The 22,473-nt window shown below is 47.3% G+C and overlaps 3 protein-coding genes across 3 annotated transcripts in view; 2 read left to right on the forward strand and 1 right to left on the reverse strand.

Moving 5' to 3' along the window:
• Nucleotides 1–40: 40 nt before the first annotated feature.
• On the reverse strand, nucleotides 41–6,399 carry pmm2 (phosphomannomutase 2). Its single transcript, XM_042227832.1, has 8 exons — nucleotides 6,140–6,399; nucleotides 3,903–4,014; nucleotides 3,721–3,797; nucleotides 2,922–3,013; nucleotides 2,037–2,136; nucleotides 1,754–1,829; nucleotides 1,535–1,650; nucleotides 41–451 (listed from the first exon to the last, which is right to left on the reverse strand). Exons 1-8 carry the CDS (start codon nucleotides 6,212–6,214, stop codon nucleotides 347–349), a joined length of 753 nt encoding a protein of 250 aa, XP_042083766.1. The 5' UTR covers nucleotides 6,215–6,399; the 3' UTR covers nucleotides 41–346.
• A 2,586-nt stretch (nucleotides 6,400–8,985) lies between these two features.
• On the forward strand, nucleotides 8,986–11,459 carry LOC102291065 (high mobility group protein B2). The gene is made up of 5 exons (XM_005940480.3): nucleotides 8,986–9,138; nucleotides 9,970–10,129; nucleotides 10,249–10,397; nucleotides 10,476–10,650; nucleotides 10,738–11,459. Exons 2-5 carry the CDS (start codon nucleotides 9,983–9,985, stop codon nucleotides 10,906–10,908), a joined length of 642 nt encoding a protein of 213 aa, XP_005940542.1. The 5' UTR covers nucleotides 8,986–9,138; nucleotides 9,970–9,982; the 3' UTR covers nucleotides 10,909–11,459.
• A 117-nt stretch (nucleotides 11,460–11,576) lies between these two features.
• Nucleotides 11,577–22,473, forward strand: part of wdr17 (WD repeat domain 17) — a gene marked incomplete in the record, with an annotated part of 39,042 nt that continues 28,145 nt past the window's right edge. Inside the window, 10 exon segments of the mRNA XM_042227833.1 lie at nucleotides 11,577–12,208; nucleotides 12,318–12,465; nucleotides 14,712–14,840; nucleotides 16,360–16,543; nucleotides 16,617–16,847; nucleotides 18,615–18,725; nucleotides 18,814–18,954; nucleotides 19,195–19,317; nucleotides 22,001–22,188; nucleotides 22,260–22,428. Of these exon segments, the coding sequence (XP_042083767.1) occupies nucleotides 14,718–14,840; nucleotides 16,360–16,543; nucleotides 16,617–16,847; nucleotides 18,615–18,725; nucleotides 18,814–18,954; nucleotides 19,195–19,317; nucleotides 22,001–22,188; nucleotides 22,260–22,428 (1,270 nt within the window).

Genomic DNA, 22,473 nt, shown 5'->3' on the forward strand with positions numbered 1-22,473 from the left:
CAAAGATGGGCAACAGAGTGGCGAACCGTTCCAGTACAGCTGTGATGTCATCCACCTTTATTTACACTCAGACAGGAGGATGGTAAACCACAGCTGCGTGTCATTGCTCCGCCCACTTCCTCACTCCGCCCACAGCGTGAGGCTGCAGGGGCTTCCCCAAACAGTCCTCCGTACGCGGAGGCTCAGCGGGTCCCGTGGAATCAAACACACAGATCACAGAAAGACAAACCCACCAACCCCGACCAAACAAGCAGCTACAATCAAAAAGTCACGTCAGCGTTCATCAGCTCCTCCTCCCGTCTGTTGTCATAGGTGACGCACAGTCACAGCTGGCAGGCGTTTGAGCTCAGGAGAAGAAGAGCTGCTCGCACAGGCGCCGCGTCTCCTCCGGGCTGGACACCTCGTGGCCGACGGTCCGGGGGTCGCAGTAGATCTCGTAATCGTTTCCTCCCTGACGTGAAGACAGAGACGCACAGAAAGATGAGCCGTGCTGCAGCTCACGACTCAACGAAGCGGCACGTTAAACGAGGTTGGTGGAAAAGTTTGGCCCCAAACTCGCTGCAGGTTGACAGTCGCACATCTGTGTGTCCTTCAAACACAGCGTCAAACAGCTGCAAGTGTTGCACGGTGACCACTGAACACGCCAGATGTTTGAAACAGGTCAAGTTCCACCCTGAGCCGTAAAAACATGAAACAACGAGACATTCAGACCCTGCCGGCCGGTCTGAGGACCGAAGATTCATCTGTCTGCACCAGGGGTGTTAAACATAAGGCCTGGGGGCCGATGAAGACTCGAACATTCACAGCGGAAACTCCTCTGAGTGACCTCACAGGAGGATCACAGTCGGAGTAACCTGACTGTGCCGTCAGGGGCGTTTCAGCGGCCCCGCCCACTCAGGTGTGCTGAATGTGGCCCGCGATGTAAACGGCGTCCTGCTCTATAACACACCGTTTACTCTCTACAGTGGACATGCTCACACAGACATGCTGCACTGATGTTCTGGGTACAAACTAAGGGCGTAGCTCCCTGCAATGACAGTATAAGTATTATTAGTATTTATCTATTAAACACATAAATACTTAAAGTCAGCCCCGCTAGAATACGGAGACAGGTGTCATAAGCCACTCATTACAAGTACTTATGATGTAAGATTACATTCTCAGAGTTACTGCACTGCTTAAAGTTACTTACAGAATAATTATCTTTCTGTTGCTGTGACAACCTGACCTGTTACCTTCCTACCTGTCGTTTTCTCCACCTGCACAGACTTTGTGATGACAGAAAGAATCTATCGATTTCTTTTTTTGGTCTCGGGCTGTAAACAGTTCGTTTAACACGGGGACGGACTCACTGCTGCCCCTGCTGGACACTACAGGAGCTGCGGTGTTCAGCTTGCTGCTGGATCCAGCTGCATTTCAGGAATAATGAAACAGATGTTTCCAGGAACGACTCTTTGACCCGACCGGCCATCGTTTACCTGCCGCTGATATTCTGCCTCCGTGAGGAGTCACGTGACACAGTTTGCATACTCACAGGTTTGGTCTTGTCTCCAAAGAAGTGGATGGTGGAGTAGTCGTCCTTCTCCACGATGCCGAGGCAGTACCTTTTATCCCAGCCGTCAGGAAACACGTCAAAGCTGATCTGACCTCCTGCGGACACACAAAGACCGACAGGCTGCAGGAAACGAAGGCGCCATTGGCATCACAGTGAGGTAGGACAGCCACGGCGGCGTGCCGGCTGCAGCAGACTCACCGATGGAAAACGAGAGTCCTTTTCCTTTGAACTCCTCCTGCAACACGGACACAAACGTCTCTCGGATTTTCTCCTTCTGTAGGAAACAAACACCACCGTCTTCATTTCAGCAGCAGCTTCAGCTTCACAGCGAAAGAACCAAACAGGACTTTTACCTCGTCAGTACATTTTAAATGAGAACAAGCTCAAAACCTACCAAATGTACCACAAGCAGACATTTTTGTTAATTACAGGTGGAGGAGGCGGGTGGAGCCGGGGTTTAGGGTCAGCACGTGGGCGTTACCTTGTCCAGCTCGTAGAACTCGATCCGCTCCTCTTGCGTGCAGCTGCGTCCGATCGGAGACACGTTCAGCATCCCGTTACGAAACTCCACGAAGGTCCCCCTGAGAGACGACACAGAGTCACATGACGCCCACCGCAGAACCGCCACAGTCCTGATACATGCAGTGATTCTGACCTTTTGACCTCACGGGTAACACACCTGAAACCCTCACGGTTTCATGGCGAGCACTTTTACAGTTTAAACGGTTTACACTGCATCCTCTCACAGCTGAGCCACGCCCACAGCCCCAAAGGTAAGAACGGCGTGTTATAACGTGGATCTTTAACCTCCTCGGACCTGCGTCCACATATGTGGACATCACATTTTGGGTTATTTAGACCAAAATACTCAATTTTGGTCTACAAGGGCCTGATTCCACTTACGAGGACGTTATACTGCTACTGTTCTACAAATTTAAACGAATATCCTCATAGTGGCTCTGATTTTTCTTTAAGTAAAAAAAAAAAAATCTGGTAATTCTTTGTTTTTACATTCGATATGGCAGCCTCGCCTCTGTCAGTCTGCCCCAGGGCAGCTGTGGCTACACCTGTAGCTGCCTCCACCAGTGTGTGAATGTGAGAGTGACTGAATAGTGGCATTGTAAAGCGCTTTATAGATCCAATCCATTATCAGGTCCCAATGTGACCAAATATCAAAGAGAAATTAAAAATGCTGCTGTGGAAGAGTTCAGGTCTGAGGAGGTTAAAGAAACTTTTCACTGTTTAAACCCGTCTGCTGGATCAAACCGACACGCCCTCCGACCGACATGCCCTCACACCGACACGCCCTCCACCCCCCTGCCAGGCTGTTACACACACGCTAACCAACACACGGATGTGCTGTCACCTTTTCTTGGGCAGTTTGATCTTGGCCATGTAGTTCAGACAGAAGTTTATGAAGTCTTGCAGCAGCTCCTCCCCCATGTGGGCCTGAATGGACTAGACACACACACACACACACACAACACACTATCACACACCACACACACACACACACACATGGCTGAAACGACACACACACACACCCCCGCGCGCGCGCACACACTATAAGGTATCCACACCTGCCTGTCCTGAGTGTAACCTGATACCTGCTGTTTGTCTCACTGGAGGGTTTCCAGCATCAAAGCATCTGAGTCTGGTTTAAGTCCAGACTTTGACTCGGACGCTCCAGAACCTTTATTTTGTCCCTTTGAGCCAATCAGAGGCGGAGCTGCTGGTTCCTGCGTGGTTAGTCTGATGCACACGTGACTCAAAGCTTCAGAAAGTTCAGCTTCTGTCTCGTCAGCCCTCAGAATATCATCCTCCAGACGTTTGTTGGCAGATGTGCGACGAGACTTTGTGATCTTCTTGGTCAGCAGTGGTTTCTGCGTGGACTCTCCCATCTTTGCCCCGCCTCTTTCTTACTGTTGAGTCGTGACCTCTGACCCTAGCTGAGCTTAATAGATGTTGTTCTGGGCTCTTCTGTGACCTCCTGGATGAGTCGGCGATGGTTCCCAGGCTCTCAGCGTGGGTCGCTGGAGTCCCACAGCCTGAGAAATGTCTCCGTCACCCTCTCAGGCTGATGATGTCACTGACTTTGCTCCTCAGCTGCTTCTTTACATGCTGATTCCAGATCAGTTACATAAAAAGGTAAAACTCCGTCTCACCTGCACAGAGTGTAACTGTCCGCTCTTATACGCCACCAGGCCGTTCTCAGCAAACACGTAGTCCACCTTCTGGATCACTGCACACAGAACCGAGACCAACAAGCGTTATCATCTCTCTGGTATAAGCTGCGTGCAAATAAAGGGACAGTATCAGACAGGATACAGAGCGGCGTTCGTCTCACCGTCGTCTCCCAGCTGCTCCTTGATCTTGCTGAGGTCGGACCCTCCGACGACGCCGACCCGAACCCGAGTCCTCAGCTTCAGGAGGAACTCTGCCATGTCCGGGGTCACCCGCTGAAAACACACAGTGACACGCCCCACATTTACCGCCATGACGGACACAGAGTCTACGACTCGCAGCTTTGTTTATCTTCTGTCATTTATTCATCTTTTGTTGAGCCACCTCGCTGTGGTCTGGATGCTGTGGAGGGTCTATCAGCAGGAAAAGCTGCACAACTAATTAAGCCCAAATATTTATGCCCTTGTTCATATTTTCCAAACCACCACGGGGTGAACTGGAGTCTGATGGGCCAATTCTGGCCCCCGAGTCTTATGTTTGACATCCCTGCACTCAGCCAGGACTCCCGGCCGGCACAGGCTCAGCTGCTTCCCTCTTCTTTATGCAGTGATGCTTACCCGTTCTGTGTGCTGCACAAGCACAGCAGCGGCTCACTGAACCTTCCTCTTTTCCCCAAAAACATTGATTTCAAACTGGTCAGGTGTGTCGCAACACAGGAAACAAACGCTGTGAAACGCTGCGGTTGTGAAACTTTCAGTAACAATCAGTTTATTAAAGATTTAAAAACGCTGCACACAGTAAAACACGAGAAGCCTTCGACTGACGAGATCAACGTCTCCGTCACTACAGTTATAAACGCCGACGTTTCTGCAAAAAAAAGGAAATCTGACGACATCAGCAGTTTACCCGTCTGCTGATATTCAACTCCAGCTTCAGTGAAGAGTCCAAGTTCTCCTGAAACAGCAAGTCTGCAACCTTTACTGCACTCGCAGTTAGGCCCGAGCTCCCGTTTTAATTTACTTTAATCTTTTTTAATTGAATGTTTTGCATCATCATTATGACATCATCACACATGCTTTTATGGTGTTTACACCAAACACTGACCATGTGATGCACATCAAACCAGGAATGATCAGTTTCCTGTTCGTGGCTGACAGGAGGGGGACCCGTGCGGTCTTCTGCTGCTTCATGGCTCGCCATGTTGTTCAGAGATGTTCCTCTGCATTCATCAGCATGTATACAATCAGTCTGGCTGCTCTGACATCAGCGAGGTGAGAACTGTTGCTCACTGGACTGCTTGTTGTAAACAGAGAGGGCTCTCTTTAAAGTCTCTGAAATAGTCTTTCTGATGCTCAGGCTGAACTTCAGCAGCTCATCTTCATCATGTTCACATGCATAGATACACTGAGTGTCTGACACATGATTGGTGGATTAAAATATTTGCGTTATTAAGCACTTGAACAGGTGTGCCTGCTGAGTGTACCCTGTTGGCCATTCATCACTACTCGGTTCGTCTTACTTTGCATTTTCATTTCAATGACGTCACATTTTTTAAATCACAGGATGAAAAGTTTGCAACCTTTTACAAATGTTTGCAGTAAAACTGAACAGCTGTGCACACACGCAGGGCTATACTGAAACCAAGAGTCTCGGGGTCATGACCCCTGCTCCACCTAAACCTTCACCTAAAGCAGTCTGCATGGGTCAGAGGTCAGGGTTACCTCCTAAAGAACATTTTAAACATGAGTGACTCTGCTGGAAGAACAGGCCAAACACGTAACCTTGCAGGGCCGTTAGGGGGCGCTTAACCCGGGGATTAGTGACACGCTAGCAGAAACTACCGGGAACACGATTAGCACGAGCGTCACCTACGTAATCAATGGCCACGTGAAGGGTGTATATTTAGGAGGTGACGACAGTGATTATACACACCACGGATATAAATGTAATTAATAGTTTGATGATTTTTTTTCCAAATCGTAAACTCGTGTTTCACATTTGACGTTCCGTCAGACACTTCCTGTTATAGCAAAACGCTAGCAAGACGTAATTTACCGTTACATGCGTCACCTAATATCTTCTATGTTTAGTAACCACAGCGATAACGTTACACTGTCAGAGATTATTATTTTATTAATATCATTATTATAAAGATGTTTGGCACTGGCAGTCCGCCCATACTGGCTAACGTCGCTTAGCGGAACCATTGTTACGTAGTTTCTGCGGAGCATTTTTGCCTGCGGAAGAACTACAATATCAACGTGGAGCCGGAAGTCGCAGTGTCGGACAGTACAGTCATGTTTGTCTGAAGGTTTGTCAGGTGCACTGATTGTTTTATATCACCAGTGGTCTTGCCCTCGCGCGCGCGGACATATACACAAGCACGCACACATTTCCCACCTGTCTCGCGGCCGTAAGCGTGCCGTCAACGTCAAAGAGGCAGAGCGTGCTCGTGTCCACACCGGCGTCACTCATCTTCCCTCCGCTCCCGGACCCACACAGACACGCTGACCGCCTCCCCGCTGCTCCGAGTGGGCTCGCCTCCTCTGCCGGTGTTCCGTAAAGAGCAGCTCGGTTCTCCCTACACTACCTGCCCGCCGCTTAGAACTACAACCACGGTTCTTCTCTTCTTCTTCTTGGGTGTGTACCAGACTGACAGACGCACAGTGCTGCCACCTGCTGATGCTTTGCAGTATCTGCGTAAAAGATTAAACAAATTAACTTTAAACTGTTGTGAAATTACAATTGTAATTAAACACAGGCTGCAGCTGTAGATAAATAAAAACAATTTAAAATTCCTTTGTGTGTTTGGTGAGTTTAGTTTGGACTCTCTTGTCTCCACACTTCCTCCTCTTCATCGTGTGCTTTTGGCTCATGAACCAAACCCGTGTCTTTTCAGCTACGTTAGAGTTTAATGTTGGACCAGGAACATTTTTCCTGTTCAATTTTGCACAGCTGCTCAGGAAAATGAGTAAATTATGAGCCCAGGGTTGTGCAACAGGGTTTGTCTTCATTTGATATCGCTTCAACACAACACACAGATGTTGGGACACAAAGTCTTTAATGAAACAGAAAATTACAACACTTCTACCTGTGAGCTTTGAGGCCTGTTTTCAGTCCTGATATTTGCTTTAGATGTATGTCAGTTTGGTAATTTGTTACATCAGCTAAATCATTAAACAGAACCTAAAACAAAATATCTCAAATAAATTAGAAAAAGTTCAACCAATATAAGAAATCAAGGCTCAGCCATGTGAAAGTCACTGAAAAGAAGAAGCACAGTTCTAATGGAAATGAACTCAAAGAGCTCAAAGTACAAACGTCTGCCAATCAGCACAGCAGGGTTACTAAATAAAATATGGAGGCCGTTCTCAAATGCCGCCTTTTACAATAAAAACTAAAGAAGTAATGGTGTTAAAAGCGTGTCCTGCATGCTGTTTGCAGTTAGGTGGGGCGCACGAGGACAACAAAAGGAGAAAAAGTGGTTCAGAAGTGTTTCATTGACATGTATTTGCCTCCCAGCGACCCCCCAACTTTACATACAGACGACCTCCTGATTAACTGTGAGGTGTGAACCCCCGGCTCACACAGGTCACCCCCAACTTCTCAGTCAAGGAGCCTGTAAATCAACTTTAATCACCTCTGTGGAGGGTCAGAGCTGAAACTGTTTTAAATGATCTGTTCGTGACTCATCGTGGATTTATCTCTGCTCAAAGTTTCCCCTCACTGTGAGAAATCCCCTCTGAAAGCATGAAACACGTTCAGGATTATGATTCGAGAAGAAAATCCAGATGTTTGGGAGAATTGTGCAAAGTGGTGATGGAGATGAAACATTGAGGGGAAATACTTTCAGACCTTACAAGTATCAATCTATTTAAATGCACTACCTCATAGTGGCCGTCAGAATGAAGCTTGATGCATATAATTCTTTAAACGTTGAGGAACATTTCAGGTGGAGAGAGCCTCAGGTTTCCGTGCTCCGTCTGAGGATCACTGCGACTATTTCCTCCTTTCTGACTACTCCTTTAATATTTTTGTCCCTTATTTTTCATTCACTCTTAGATAACTGCCAGTCTGCAGTCTTAAAGTTTAAAATCTTTGCATTTATATTTAATAACCTGGTTTGCAGTGTGTGTGTGTGTGTGTGTGTGTGTGTGTGTGTGTGTGTGTGTGTGTGTGTGTGTGTGTGTGTGTGTGTGTTGCTACCTCCTTTTGTTCCTCTGTAAAAGCAGTGAGACGTTCTAATGCACATGTGAGATGCTCATCACCAAACTGATGTGATTTTGGTGTTTCATTTTTTTCTTTGTTACAGCAGGCCTGCTTTTGCATAAACAGCTGTGCATGTCTTGCCCTCACTGCATTGCTCTGCATACCAAACAGCTTCCATACTCTTTCACTGAACTTACATTCATTGCTGCACGCGGCCTACTTTGTTCTTATGTTAGACCGAGCCAGCAAAACTCTTTTCTGTTAACATAAAGATGTTGAATTTGATTCCATCTAATATAAGAAGAAGGGGAGAGTCAGCAGTGCGTCTCTGTGTTTCTACAGGATAAAGAAGAAATAAGAAATACAAAAGGTTAAAAATACAAACAAAAGGTTCTGGTAGCTTTAATCTTTATTGTTTATCTGGTACTTAATTACTTTGCTTTAGTTTGGACCTTTGCCCATATTTGCCGGGCCGGATTGGACTCCTTGGGGCCGGTTTCGGCCCCTGACCTTATGTTTGACTCTCTTGCTTTATAATAGATTTATTCTACAATAGATTATAGGTGTTTTATGCTTAGATTGCATTTCTACTTGCACAGTCATAAACGGGAGCCATCTTAAAACAGGATGTCCAATATTTAATGAATATTAAAACGTCACGTTTGCAGTTAAAGTCTGCAGCCGGAAGTTATTGTCGGTTTTCTGGAAAGTGTTGACATCCGTCAGCGCCCGTTAAAAATCAAATGAGCAGTTTTGTTTGTATCGTCTCGTCACTGGTTGCTAGAAGCGGAAGAGCTGCAGCCTCGGAGCGGATCGGCTCCTTTCGCTCTCATCTCGAAAACAAACGGTTAAGCGACGTCATCAGCAGACGGAGGTTATTTTGGAACAGCAGTGAACAAAGAGGGGCTTTTTCGCGCCCTATGTTTAAAAGCCCGGGAGCAGCCAATCAGCTTGCAGGTGACGCACACAAACCCTACGGCTTGACTTCTAGAAAAACAACCAATCACATCCGCGACTGCGCTGTGTGCCCTGCGTTCAAATTTAAATACACGATTTCCGCCAATCCGCTGCTGGGGGGACGGATCTGTGTGAGACTCGATAGTATAGTTAGTGCGGCCTCGCAGACGGTGACTAAACAGTTGACCGTCCTTCCTCCTTCACTCGTTTACAGCTCGTCTTGCGGTGAACAGGTAAGGCCCCTCTGCTGTCTAATGATTGTTTAGCAAACAGTGGCTGGAAGGTGTTTGTGCTTTGTTTGTTGTTTTGCAATGGTGTGTGCCGAAGTTTCTGGGGCTATTTTAACCTTTGTGCGGTAAAAATACATCTGTGTTTTTTGGCCCGTAGGTCGTTTGCGTGATAAATCACAGCAATATCAAAACGGTGTTTGTGAAAAAGCAAGCAGTTCGCTGCTGTTTAAAACCGAAAAGCATCAGTTTTGTGGGGTGTTTTTCTTGCTTGGTGCTCTGTAAGATGGTGCTGTAGTAGCTCAGTGTGTGTCCGACTTAGTGCGCAACATGCCGTTCAAACGCCATTTGGTTTGGTAGCTTAGCTCGCAGCACGACGGAAGCGCCTCTCTTTTTAAAGTTTGGATGAAGTCTCCGGCTGTCTCGGAGTCGCTCTGGGTGCTGGCTACACGTGTTTAAAGGCAGAAACCCGGGGAACTGCTCGCAGTGTAGCGGAGCGGCTGTATTGCAGAGACTTTGTTGGGGAAGTTTTTGGCGCAGTTGTGTTTAGGCGGGAAGATACAAAATGGAGTCGCGTCTTTTTGTCCCGGAGAGGCAGAAAGCCGATTAGAGCCTTAAAACACTCCCGGGCGTCTGCTCGCCCTATTTCTGCTGCGGTAACACCACTTACGGCCACACGACGGCAAATGTGAGGATATTACCCGCTTTAATTTAAAACGGTGAGGCCAGGGAGCGGTTATTGTGCCGGGGTGGGCGTGTAATACGAAACTCGGAGTCGTTTTGGTGGTTTAGTTTTTGGTTTCATTTCTGGTTTTCTTTCTGGTCTTTATTTTGCAGATTAATCGCAGCCATGACAAAGGATCCGAATAAGCCGAGAGGAAAAACCTCCTCCTACGCTTTCTTTGTGGCGACCTGCCGCGAGGAGCACAAGAAGAAGCACCCAGGGACCAGCGTGAACTTCGCAGAGTTTTCCAAGAAGTGCTCAGAAAGATGGAAGGTGAGCCCCGCGGTTTATTATAAGCACTGATGTTCTGATATTTTTTATTTTATTTTTTTATTTTATTTGCCCCTTTTTAAAAATTAATTTGTGTGTGTGTGTGTGTGTGTGTGTGGTAGACCATGTCCCCCAAGGAGAAGGGAAAGTTTGAAGAGATGGCCAAGAACGATAAGGTCCGATATGACCGGGAGATGAAGTCCTACGTGCCACCTAAAGGTGCCAAGAAGGGGAAGAAGAAGAAGGACCCCAACGCCCCCAAAAGGCCCCCGTGAGTCTACACTCGCTGCTCTTTGTCTGTAAAATGTTTTCAGTTAGATTCTTGGGATTAAATTTGTTTTCCCTTCAGCTCCGCTTTCTTCGTCTTCTGCTCCGACCACCGTCCCAAGATCAAGGAGGATAACCCTGGGATCTCCATCGGCGACATCGCCAAGAAGCTTGGCGAGATGTGGGCCACGCAGGGCGCCAAAGACAAGGCCCCCTATGAGGCTAAAGCCGCCAGACTGAAGGAGAAATACGAGAAGGTGCCCCTGTGTTTTCGGGTGGTGTTGGATGGTGTAGCGTGTCTCTGAGGTGGCGTTCCTAACGTGTCTCCTCTTCTCCTTTTCCAGGACGTTGCTGCCTACAGAGCCAAGGGCGGCTCTGGGAAGAGCGACGCTGGAAAGAAGAGCGGGCCCGGCAGGCCCGCCGCCAAGAAGGCTGTACCGGCTGATGATGATGATGACGATGATGAAGACGAGGAGGAAGAGGATGAAGATGACGACGATGAGGATGATGACTAAGTGGTTTCTGTGTTTGAGGATGTGAAGTTTGCGTTGTTCAGCTTATGTTTGTTTTTTGGGTTGGACTCGTCCAACGGTATAGCCTGCTGTCCCTGTCGGTCGGCCTCGCTCGACCTGTACTCCTCTTCTTCTAATTCAGGGATTTAGTTTTTATTGTCCCTTAGTCCCCTTTAAGTTTTATTTTTGTTTTACAACTGCTGAAGTCGGGTCTGTTACACCTTAGATCCTGGTTTAAAAAACGTGCAGCCAGATTATTTCCTGTGATGATGCGATGAACTGAAACTCCTGTGCAGACGGTGGACAGCAGCCAGCCAGGAAACGTTTTCTTTTCTTTTCTTTGTTTGTTTTTTTTTTTATTTTAAGAATGATTGTTTCTGGAAGCACTGCTCATGTTTTCTGTTCCAGCGGTGCCGTTTCTTCACTGTCATTTTACTGCCAGGATTTATCTGTAGTTTGGTTAAAAGAAAAATGTTTGCCGTCATTTTTAATGTGGAACTTTGAAAACATGTAGAACGGATTTTTCTTTTTGTAATAAAATTTTGTATATTGCCTATAAGTGTAGACTGCTGTGTGTCTAAAGCTCACATGACTGGGGGGGGGGGGCAGTCTGAGTGGGTAGATGATGAAGAAATGAATGTAAGCAGAATGAGGCTCATTGTGCAGCAGCAGACTCACTGCAATGTTAAAAATCAGCCAGTGTAGCAATGACACTCAGGTGGGTTTAAGTACTTGTGACCCATGTTTACAACATGATTTTTCATCATTTTAGAATCAGTGGTAAAAACATCCATGACAGCTTCAGTCCTTTAAACAGATTCTCCAAAAATCAGTCAACTGATGTAACTTAGAGTGACGACAGACGGACCAATCACAGGGCCTCTAACATGTGATGTGCAGTCACTGTTCTGTCTGAAGCAGCTGAAAACAAAATATCTGCAATGACAAATTAAAGGCTGGCACCCAGCGTCATCCTAGGAGAGGTTATAATGTGGGCGTGGCCTGGGAGCACTTCACCACCACTCAGAACTGGAAGGTGTTGCTGAGGAGAAGTGTCTGAAATACCTGCTCAGCTTGCTGCTCTGCACAGAATAGGTGGTTGGATGAATGACAAGTTAAGAAAAAACAATCCAGTTTTATTTTGACCCCGGTAAACGGCTGGAGGTCTCTTCCTGTTTAAATGGAGTTCTTCCTTTCCACCGTTGCCAAGCGCTTCCTTTTATATAAGAATTAATTTCTGTTTATTGCGAACATTCTTGTACAATGCGTGTTTTGCTCCCAGAGGATCATCTGAATGTTGTGGGTCAGTATAAAACTCCTGTTGTTGTGAAATGTGTAAATATTTAACAATAAATCTAAATAAACGAGAGGTTCCCGTCACTGATTTACACCGCGGACACTCTGACTGACAGCCCGGACAGCCAATAGCTGATCACAGACCGGCCTCCCAGGGACCAATCAGCGCAGCTGCTGCTCCTACCTCTGTCGGATGACGGTGAGCTGGACGCATTTCAGCACCTGGGAGCTGTCCGCCGTGCACGAGCCTGCCGACAACTGACGGTAAGACGAAACACACGCACACGGACACACGCGCACACACGAACTGGTCGCGTGTTTGAAATGATGAAAAATTAAGCCAGGATCCGTGTCTTCAGCAGTGTGAGTCTGTGTGAGTCTGTGGGTGTGAGGTTCCTGCGACACGCAGGTGTCTCGTGGATCAGTCGCGGTGACGGAACCTGTTGATGCGTCGACATGTTGTTCAGGATCAGATGAAATGATGGCGGGAGCGCGCAGAGCTCTAACCCCGCGTGCTCCACGTCAGGGTGCGTGACGTGGTCGGGAGGACTGTTGTGAGTCCGTCCACAGCGCGCGACTTTGTCGTTTATGAGGCCGTGAAGTGTGCGAAGACCACCGTGACGTCAGCGCTTCACCGGGGGGCGCTGACTAATCACACGAGTGCCGCGTGCCGTGTCACCGGGTCTCCGCCGGGTGTACCTGTAGAGAGCAGGTACACCCCTCCCCCCTCCTGCATCATTCAGAGCTGAGTCCTGATTGGTCTCCTGGGGTGTGTTTAGTTTTAATGGAGCTCATTCACAGATTATATTTCCGCACAGGAGGAGCTCAGGAGGCCCAGCGCAGGTGTGATGTTTGTTACTGTTCCAAAATGTTCACTTTTAATAATGAAGGTGATTAAAGGAGCCCATCAGCACGGCTCACACCTGACTCACCCTAATCTCTACCTACCTACCCTAAGCACCGTAGCCTCTGTTATTGACCGGTTTACCTCTGACTTACTTTGCTGTGCTATTACAGGTAATCCAGATGTGAGCCTTTGCTGACCCCCGGTCATGTGTTTATATCCTATGGAACTGATTAAAGGTCAATGATGTTATTTAATAAACAAATAATGTTGTAAACAGATGGTAGACGGTTTCAGAGGTTTAAACTGGGTCTGGAGCCTCTTTCCTGCTGTCTTTGCCTGACACGCAGCTCATGATGCACTGTTTCTATCAGAGACTGTTTAGGCTGAAAAACAACAGGAAGTGATGCATAAAAAAGTGTTTTTGTTCCTGTGAGAAACCAGTTTGCACTCTCGGGAGCTCTCAGGTACTGGAAGCCAGCTCAGGTTTGAGATGATGATGCAGATTATTTAGAAGTAAAACGATTTTAAAAGTCTCAAATCTTTAAACACACCAAAATATTTTTTGGGGGTTAAAAAAAAAACAATCTTTGTGTCCAAACGTGTTGACAGTGTAGTCATCACTGTGGCTGCACACGGTTACTGTTTAGCTGATTCACACCATTATCTGTTTAATGGAGGATGATAAATGAAGATGTAAATCAGCCTATTTGCACCTGACAGGACGAGGTTACAGGCCAGCACATCAACAGGTGTTTGAAGTTACCTTTGATAGCGACTCCTCGCTCTCCTCTTTCCTTTCTGCCTTTGTAGCTTCTCTGATTTGGTGAACTGGCCCTTTAAAGATGATCACTGACGCCACTTCTTTTAAAAAAATTATAGACGCGTAAAAGATCAAATCAAACCAAACTACTCGCACAGAGCTCGCAGTGTGTCTGTGAGGTATATCATGGAGGTGCTTTGGGGTTTCTTAACAGTGGACAAATGACATGATTTACAGCCACAGCATTAAAAGTTAGTGGGTGGGGCCAGAGGTAACCTCATGATCTGTGACGATGAGCGATAACTCAGGAAGAAGATAAACACAAACTGTGCAGAGGTGTCAGCGTGCTCTCCTCAGGGTAACGACTCTGGACCTCTGCTCTATGGAGCAGGTCACAGGCTCAGATTGGAGGCTGGGTAAACACTGTGGGCTCTTTGGGCTGCTGCTGTTGGGGAGAGTCTTTACCATCTGTGGCGACTGCGACTGCTCTGTAGCGATGTTTAGGTGGGTGACGTGCTAAAGTAGCATCCACACGATCTCCAGGACCCGAGTGCCCAGCAGAGCACTGAGACGTGAGTGTCTGCAGGACTCTCGGATGGGCGTGCACGCCGATCCCCCACAGCCTGCTGTGTCACTTCCTCGCAGTAAGAGTTATTAGGCAGCGGCCAATCACAGCAGAGATTAATTCAATCCTCGCTCTAATCATCTCATCCCAGGCCAACCTGTTGATGCATGTAGTTTGCGTGCGTGCTGTGAGTGTTAATCTGCTACAACTATTTATGTGTAAATACACACAGCCACACTCATTCCAATGCGACAGTCCAGTGATAATTATAGGAACACACACCTAATCCAAAACCAGATCGTAAACTGGTTAAAACTAAAGTGTTTGTGTGTCTGCAGGTGAGGATGGCGAAGGTGAAGCAGGTGGGCCTGTTGGCAGCAGGCTGTCAGCCGTGGAACAAAGACGTGTGTGCGGCCAGCGGAGACCGCTTCGCCTACTGTGCTACGCTAGCTATATACATCTACCAGGTGATCTACCTGTGCGTGTGTGTGTGTGTGCATGTGTGTGCGCGTGTGTGCGCGTGTTTAGACATCTTTGTGAGGACAGAACATTGGCATGTTACCATACTTATGGGGACAAAGTGCCCGTCCTCACGCGTTTGAAGACATTTTTGAGACTGAAGATGTGGTTTTAGTGTCAGGGTGACAGTTGTGTTAGCGGCTAAGGAAAGCATGCTGTCACTTAGATGTGCTCATCGAGATATGAAAACAAGTGTGTGTGTGTGAGAGTGTGTAGATGCTGTAACACAAAGTTGGTGTTTTCTGGGTAAAGCACTGTCGATCGCCATATTTAAAGCTGTGACTCCGCCCATAAAAATCATAGAGCTGGTTTCTCTGTGGCTTGTGAGCCGTTGAAGTTTGCAGCTCTGTCTCTGGACCTGCTCCAGTGCGCAGCATCTTCAGTTTCATCTTATGTACTTTTGATTTGTTTCTGTGCTGCTGTGGTCCACAGTCTCCTGCATTTTTATTCCATGAACTTCTTTGTTACTTAACCTCCACAGCCAGTCCTCTCAGCCAATCGTATCGCGGCATATTATTTTCTGAGCCTCACAGTCGGCGTGTTGAGGAGAAATCAGGACGTTGCCTTGTGAGTGAGTCTGTGTGTCACCGTGTTACTTCCTCGTGCAGCAAACAGGACGTAGTCTGTATCAGAGGCACCATGATCGCAGTGCTGACACTTCATTCACACTTTATTCTCCAGGTGAGCAGTACTGATTTTGACTAACGCGGTCTGAATACTCGGGCGTAGCGTGCGGGTAATGTGGCGACAGCTTGCGTGACTGTCATCACAGGAATCCTCCAGAGGTTCTCCGGAGACAGCTGCTCGGGAAAAGGCGCCGCTTTCTTTTCCTGTTCTGTTTTCCTTCATGATTTTAGCTGTGAGTTTGCAGATCGCCGGGAACACCCGAGGTGGAGCTTGTCTGTCTTTGTGAATGTGACCGGGATGAACTGGGAATCCTGAAACAGGATTTTTGTTGCTTCTGTAAGTTGAACTGAGATTTGATGTAATCTGTTTGTTTTTTTGTTAATCTGGATTCACGTGTGCGAGATGACCTTTGAACTGCTCTTGTGGTGAACATTTTTTGGAATGTCCAGATCACGTCTGTCGCCTGAGCTCTGATCAATGCACGAGTCCTTCGAGGGGTTTGATTGTAGAGATCGTCCCAGCAGGCTCTGAGCTCTGACTCTGGGGGATGAATAACCCGTTCCTGGGTTTGCACCTTGTAGAGTGCCAGCTCCCCCAGGGAAACCAGCTCATGTCACCAGGGACTATTTGCTGTCTGCACGGTGTTGCAGGAGGCACCGATGCAGATGGTCAGAACGAGACCTCCAGGAGGAGATGTAAACGCAGCAGCAGTGCTGGAGGTAGTCAGGAGGTGCACAGGGCGGCGACTTGCAGGAAAGGATTCTTGATTTCTTGGGCAGAGTTGTGGAAGTTGACAGATTTCTGAGAGCTGTTTCATTCGTTCTCTTGTCCTCGTTGCAGTTGGATCAGCAGTACAATGAGTTTAAATTGAGGTCCATCATGTCAGAGCACAAGAAGACCATAACAGCGATCAGCTGGTGCCCCGACAACCCCGACCTGTTTGCTTCGGCCTCAGCTGATAACCTCCTCATCGTGTGGAACGTAGCAGAGAAAAAGGCGGTGGCGCGACTCGACAACACTAAAGGTAGCTGGATGATCCACGCCGGGTTGTTTCAGCACAGATCTGTAAAGCCTCACAGCCTCTTCCTGTTTCTCAGGCGTCCCCGTGTCAGTCAGTTGGTGCTGGAACTCGGCCGACGGAGTGGCGTTCGTCTCCCAGCGCGGTCCGCTGTACATCTGGGTCTACCGAGGTCCCGATCCTGGGGTCACGGTGCATAAAGAAGCCCACTCCTTCCTGTCTGACATCTGTCTCTTCAGATGGCACCCCACCAAGAAGGGGAAACTGGTGTTTGGACACACAGACGGGAGCCTGTCGGTGTTTCAGCCAGGTACCGACCAACACGAGTTTTGAATGTGTGGACGCCTGGAGGTCTGTGATCATTGTGTGTCATTCCCCTGAAAAGAGAAGGAAAGTCAGTGGATTTTATTTGAAATTACAATAAATTATATTTACACATTTATATACATTTACTTAGAATATAGTTATTTCTTTGTTTCCTGTAAAAAGCTGACTTGTTAGCCTGTTTTTAGTGTTCGTACCTTTAAGCATTTGTGTGATTATAATTACTCTGAAACGTCAAATGAAACACATTCAATAATTAATTACAGGAGATTACACCTTTAGCCACAGGCCGTGTTAAAAAAGTATTTTGATTTTATATTTGTAAGTTTTCAGTGTTTTGTATCCAGATGAGAGACGTGATGCAGAACACACGCAGTTTTCACAGAGATTTGCACAAACATTCGTATTAAAGGCCGTTTTCACAGGAAGTCAGGTGGGTGCTCGTTCCTAATATGGTCGTGACAGCGCCCTGAAACCAGCTTATCCACTCAGAGGAATAAGTGGGAGGGGCTAAGTCAGTTTGTGTCAGACAGAGGGTGAAGTGAGGAAGCTGCACCGAGGTCCAAATTTAGATAAGTCAAGTCATCGTTATTTATATAACACATTTAAAAGACATGAAGTGTCGGCCAAAGTGCTGAACAGAGGGATGATATCATAAAAGGATTAAAATAGAAAGAAAACATTATAGAAACACTGTAAGACATCCGTGTATGTTTGTAAACAATGTGTGTACATGCAAATACACACACATGCATACATACACAAAAATGTACACATTCACACACAAGCGCACATACGTGAACATAAAATACATGTATAAGTGTCTACACATGCAAGCATCATCCACTGAGATAAAAGACCAGAATAGTTAAAACAGAATAAACGAGGTGTCAGAGAGATCCGAAAGGTAGGTCTTCAGATTCGATTTGACGACTTGCAAGGATGAAGAGGATTTTCTAAAAGAGGGGAGATTGTTCCAGAGTCTCGGGGCGGCAATGGAGAAAGCCCTGGATTTATTTGCTTGTCCAGCTTGAGGGTGGAATCAAAAATGAAACCAAGGTTTTTTACGTGGGGATGTACACGAGCTGATAATGGGACAAGTCGTTTCTTATGAGACTAACAGAGTCCTGCTTAACAAAGATTATAATGTTGGATTTGTTGTGATTTAATTTGAGAAAGTTCAGAGACATCCAGCAATGAATGTCGCTAAGACACTCTGAGACTTTCTGCAGCGTACTGTCAGCACCTGGTTTTAGAGAGAGGTAGAAATGTGCATCGTCTGCATCGGAGTGACAGGAAATCTGGTGTTTCTGAAAAATGGAGCCTAATGCGAGCATGTATAAGGAGAACAAGACCGGGCCCAGAACAGAGCCCTGAGGTACTCCACAGGTGAGCGTAGCTGGGAGGAGTATTTGTTACCCAGCATCTCCAGGTAAGAGGCAAACCATGTTAGAGCAGAGCCTTGAATGCCGTCTTTAGACGGTTTAGTAGGATCGTGTGGTCGACGGTGTCCAATGCTGCACTCAGGTCTAGAAGAATCAAAACGGTACTTTTTGCAGTGTCAGCAGCTAAAAGCACATCGTTGAACACCTTCAGTAGAGACTCTGTGCTGTGGAAGGCTCTGAAAGCAGACTGATATTTATCCAGAATATTATGTGTGTCTAAGAATGAAATAAAGAAGGATTATTCTGTCAAGCATGCAAATTCAGTGTGTCCGAAGAAAAGACCTTTACCCCCCTGTTCTCTTCTTGAGGGAGTAAAAGCCAAAAGCACGTGCTGCGTCCGGAGTCTTTAGAGGGGACAGATGAGGAGGACCCTGTCAGTGCCTTGGAGTGGGACCCTTTGTCAACCGACTATTTACTAGGTCAGATCTGAGAGCAGTAAAATAGCTTTTTGTCTGGTCTGTGGCCCGTTCGCCCACAGAAGCAATGAACTGGTTGCCTCTCTTTCAGTGTCTAACCTTCATAACGGCATTCGGCTGGTGGACAGCGAGGCCTTGGCCTGCATCACGTCGTTCTGCTTCCCCTCAGCTGCCGCGTCCGTGCAGTGTTTGGCCTGGGTCCCGTCTGCGCCCGGCATGTTCATCACCGGAGGTAAAGCCTGCGTGTTCACGTGGGATGTGTGTTCCCTTCTGTTTGCTCGGGTGGACGTGTGCTTCGGGCAGCCGGTGTGTGGGACATGCCGCTCTTTTATGCATAGATTCTTATTTGCATGATAATGAGAACATTTGACTTGTGAAGTCCACAATAACACATTTAAGTGGGTTCACTGAATACATTTACAGTATGAAAGAGCCTCCGAGGCGTGTCCAGTGATTTGTTTCTGTCCCTCAGACTCGCAGGTCGGCGTGCTGAGAGTGTGGAACGTGTCTCGCTCGACTCCGCTGGACAGCTTTAAGCTGAAAAAGACGGGATTTCACGCTTTGCATGTCCTCAACTCCCCACTGGCCAAGAAAGGTACCGTCTTTAGCAAATGAGCTGTAACAGCAGAGATGAGAAACACTGAAACAGCTTCAGTTTGAGTCAAGATGGAGCCGTCGGTCAGAACAAAACCCAACAGACACGCACAACATCTACTGATTTATTCAAATGATTAATCCTCCATCATGCATCCATCATCCATCCACCCATCCCATCATCATCCATCCATCCATCCATCCATCATCCATCCATCCATCATCCATCATCCACCCATCCATCCATCCATCCATCCATCCATCCATCCATCCATCCATCCATGCCATCCATCATCCATCCATCCATCATCCATCCCATCCATCCATCCATCCATCATTCATCATCCATCCATCCATCCATCCATCATCCATCATCCATCCATCCATCCATCCATCCATCCATTCATCATCCCATCCATCCATCCATCCATGATCCATCCATCCCATCCATCCATCCATCCATCCATCCATCATCCATCTCATCATCCATCCATCCATCCATCCATCATCCATCCATCCATCCACTCCATCCATCCATCCATCCATCCATCATCCATCCATCCATCCACCCATCCATCACATCCATCCATCATCCATCATCCATCATCCACCATCCATCATCCATCTATCATCACCACTCATCCATCCATCTCATCCATCATCCCATCCATCCACCATCCATCCACCCATCCAACTCATCATCCATCCATCCATCCATCCATCCTTCATCCATCCATCCATCCATCCATCCATCCATCCATCCATCATCCATCCATCCATCATCCATCCATCCATCCATCCATCCATGATCCATCCACCCATCCATCCATCATCCATCCATCCATCCATCCATCATCATCCATCCCATCCATCCATCCATCATCCATCCACCCATCATCCATCCATCCATCCATCCACCCATCATCCATCCATCCTCATCCATCCTCCATCATCCATCCATCATCCATCATCCATCCATCCATCCATCCATCCATCCATCATCCATCATCCATCCATCCATCCATCCATCATCCATCATCATCCATCCATCCATCCATCCATCCATCATCATCATCCATCCATCCATCATCCATCACCATCATCCATCCATCCTCATCATCCATCCATCCATCCATCCATCCATCCATCATCCATCCATCCATCCATCCAATCCATCCATCCAATCATCCACATCCATCATCCATCATCATCCATCCATCATCCATCCATCCATCATCCATCCATCATCATCCACCCCATCATCCATCCACCCAATCCATCCATCCATCCATCCACATCCATCCATCCATCCATCATCCATCCAACATCATCCATCCATCCATCCATCCATCCATCATCCATCATCCATCCATCCATCCATCCATCCATCCACCCATCATCCATCCAATCCATCCATCCATATCCATCATCCATCCATCCATCCATCCATCCATCATCCATCCACCCCATCATCCATCCATCCATCCATCCATCCATCCATCCATCCATCCATCCACCCATCCATCCATCCACCCCATCCCATCCACATCCATCCATCCACCCATCCATCATCCATCATCCATCCATCATCCATCATCCATCCATCCTCCATCCATTCATCCATCCATCATCCACTCATCCATCCATCCATCACCATCATCCACCCATCCATCCATCCATCCATCCACCATCCATCCATCCATCCATCCATCATCCATCCACCCATCATCCATCCATCATCATCATCCATCCATCACCATCCATCCCCATCATCATCCATCCATCATCCATCCATCCATCCCCATCATCCATCCATCCTCCATCATCCATCCTCATCCCATCCATCCATCCAATCCATCCATCCATCCATCCATCCATCCAATCATCCATCCATCCATCATCCATCATCATCATCCATCATCCATCCATCATCCATCATCCATCATCATCCATCCATCCACCATCCATCCTATCCATCCATCCATCATCCATCCATCCATCCATCCATCCATCCATCCATCCATCCATCCATCCATCCATCCATCATCCCATCCATCCATCCATCATCCATCATCCATCATCCCTCCGAGGTGGAAGCAAAGATTAAATATGCACTGTCCAACTATTTTTCATTCATTTCACTAAAGTTTAAACAGATTGATAGCTGTGCAGTATTAGAGATCTCTTAGACATTTAAGAGCAGAAAGTTACTCAGCAGTTAAACAAAGATGTAAGGATCCTTTAAAGGCCAGGAGAAGACCTACTTTCCTCTCACACTCCTGAGATCAGCAAACATCCTGAGCAGCAGACCCTCAGCGCTGGCAGTGGATGAACGTTCACATTAATACAGAGTTTTACAAACTGCCTGTGTTGGATCATTTTCCAATGATGAAAAGTAGCTTTTTCTGTGTATCTGCTGTCTAACAGGTTAAATTCAGCATCACAAAAGTGTTAATGAATGCCAGAAGTGCTGAGCTCACAGTGACTGTTCTACATTTCAAGGAGAAAACAGTTAAAAATCCAGAATCTGGATTTTGTTAAATAGCCTTCATAAGATTTTGGTTTTGCACTGCGCGTGCAGGATTACAACTGCAGCTCATCTGCATCAGGCTCTGTTGTTAAAACCCTGGATCCAGCTAACACTTTCCACAGGTGAGTTTGTCACAGCCCTCTTCTCTCTGCAGCTCAGAGCTCCTGCTCCCCCAGTAAGAGTCAGTACACCAGTTCCACCAGTGAGGCGGTCCCTCCCCCGACCCTGTCGCAGAACCGCTCCTTCTCTCTGCCTCCGGGCCACGCCGTCTGCTGCTTCATGGACGGAGGCGTGGGGCTCTACGACATGGGAGCCAAGAAGTGGGACTTCCTGCGAGACTTGGTATTCTTTGGCATCCTCACACGTGAGTGACAAAAAAGGAGCTTCAGCTCACCGTGTCGCGTCTTCCTCAGGGTCACGTAGAAACCATCTTCGACTGCAAATTTAAGCCCGATGATCCCAACCTGCTCGCCACGGCCAGTTTCGATGGAACCATCAAGATCTGGGACACAAACACTCTAACAGCTGTTTACACCTCCCCCGGAAACGAAGGAGTGGTCTACTCCCTGTCCTGGGCTCCGGGTAGGCTAGCTGCACGCATGCACACAGCACACGCATGCATGTACA

This window comes from Haplochromis burtoni, unplaced genomic scaffold, assembly GCF_018398535.1.
Source record: "Haplochromis burtoni strain Fernald_Lab_line unplaced genomic scaffold, NCSU_Asbu1 Contig_282, whole genome shotgun sequence".
NCBI classification, from domain to species: Eukaryota; Metazoa; Chordata; class Actinopteri; order Cichliformes; family Cichlidae; genus Haplochromis; species Haplochromis burtoni.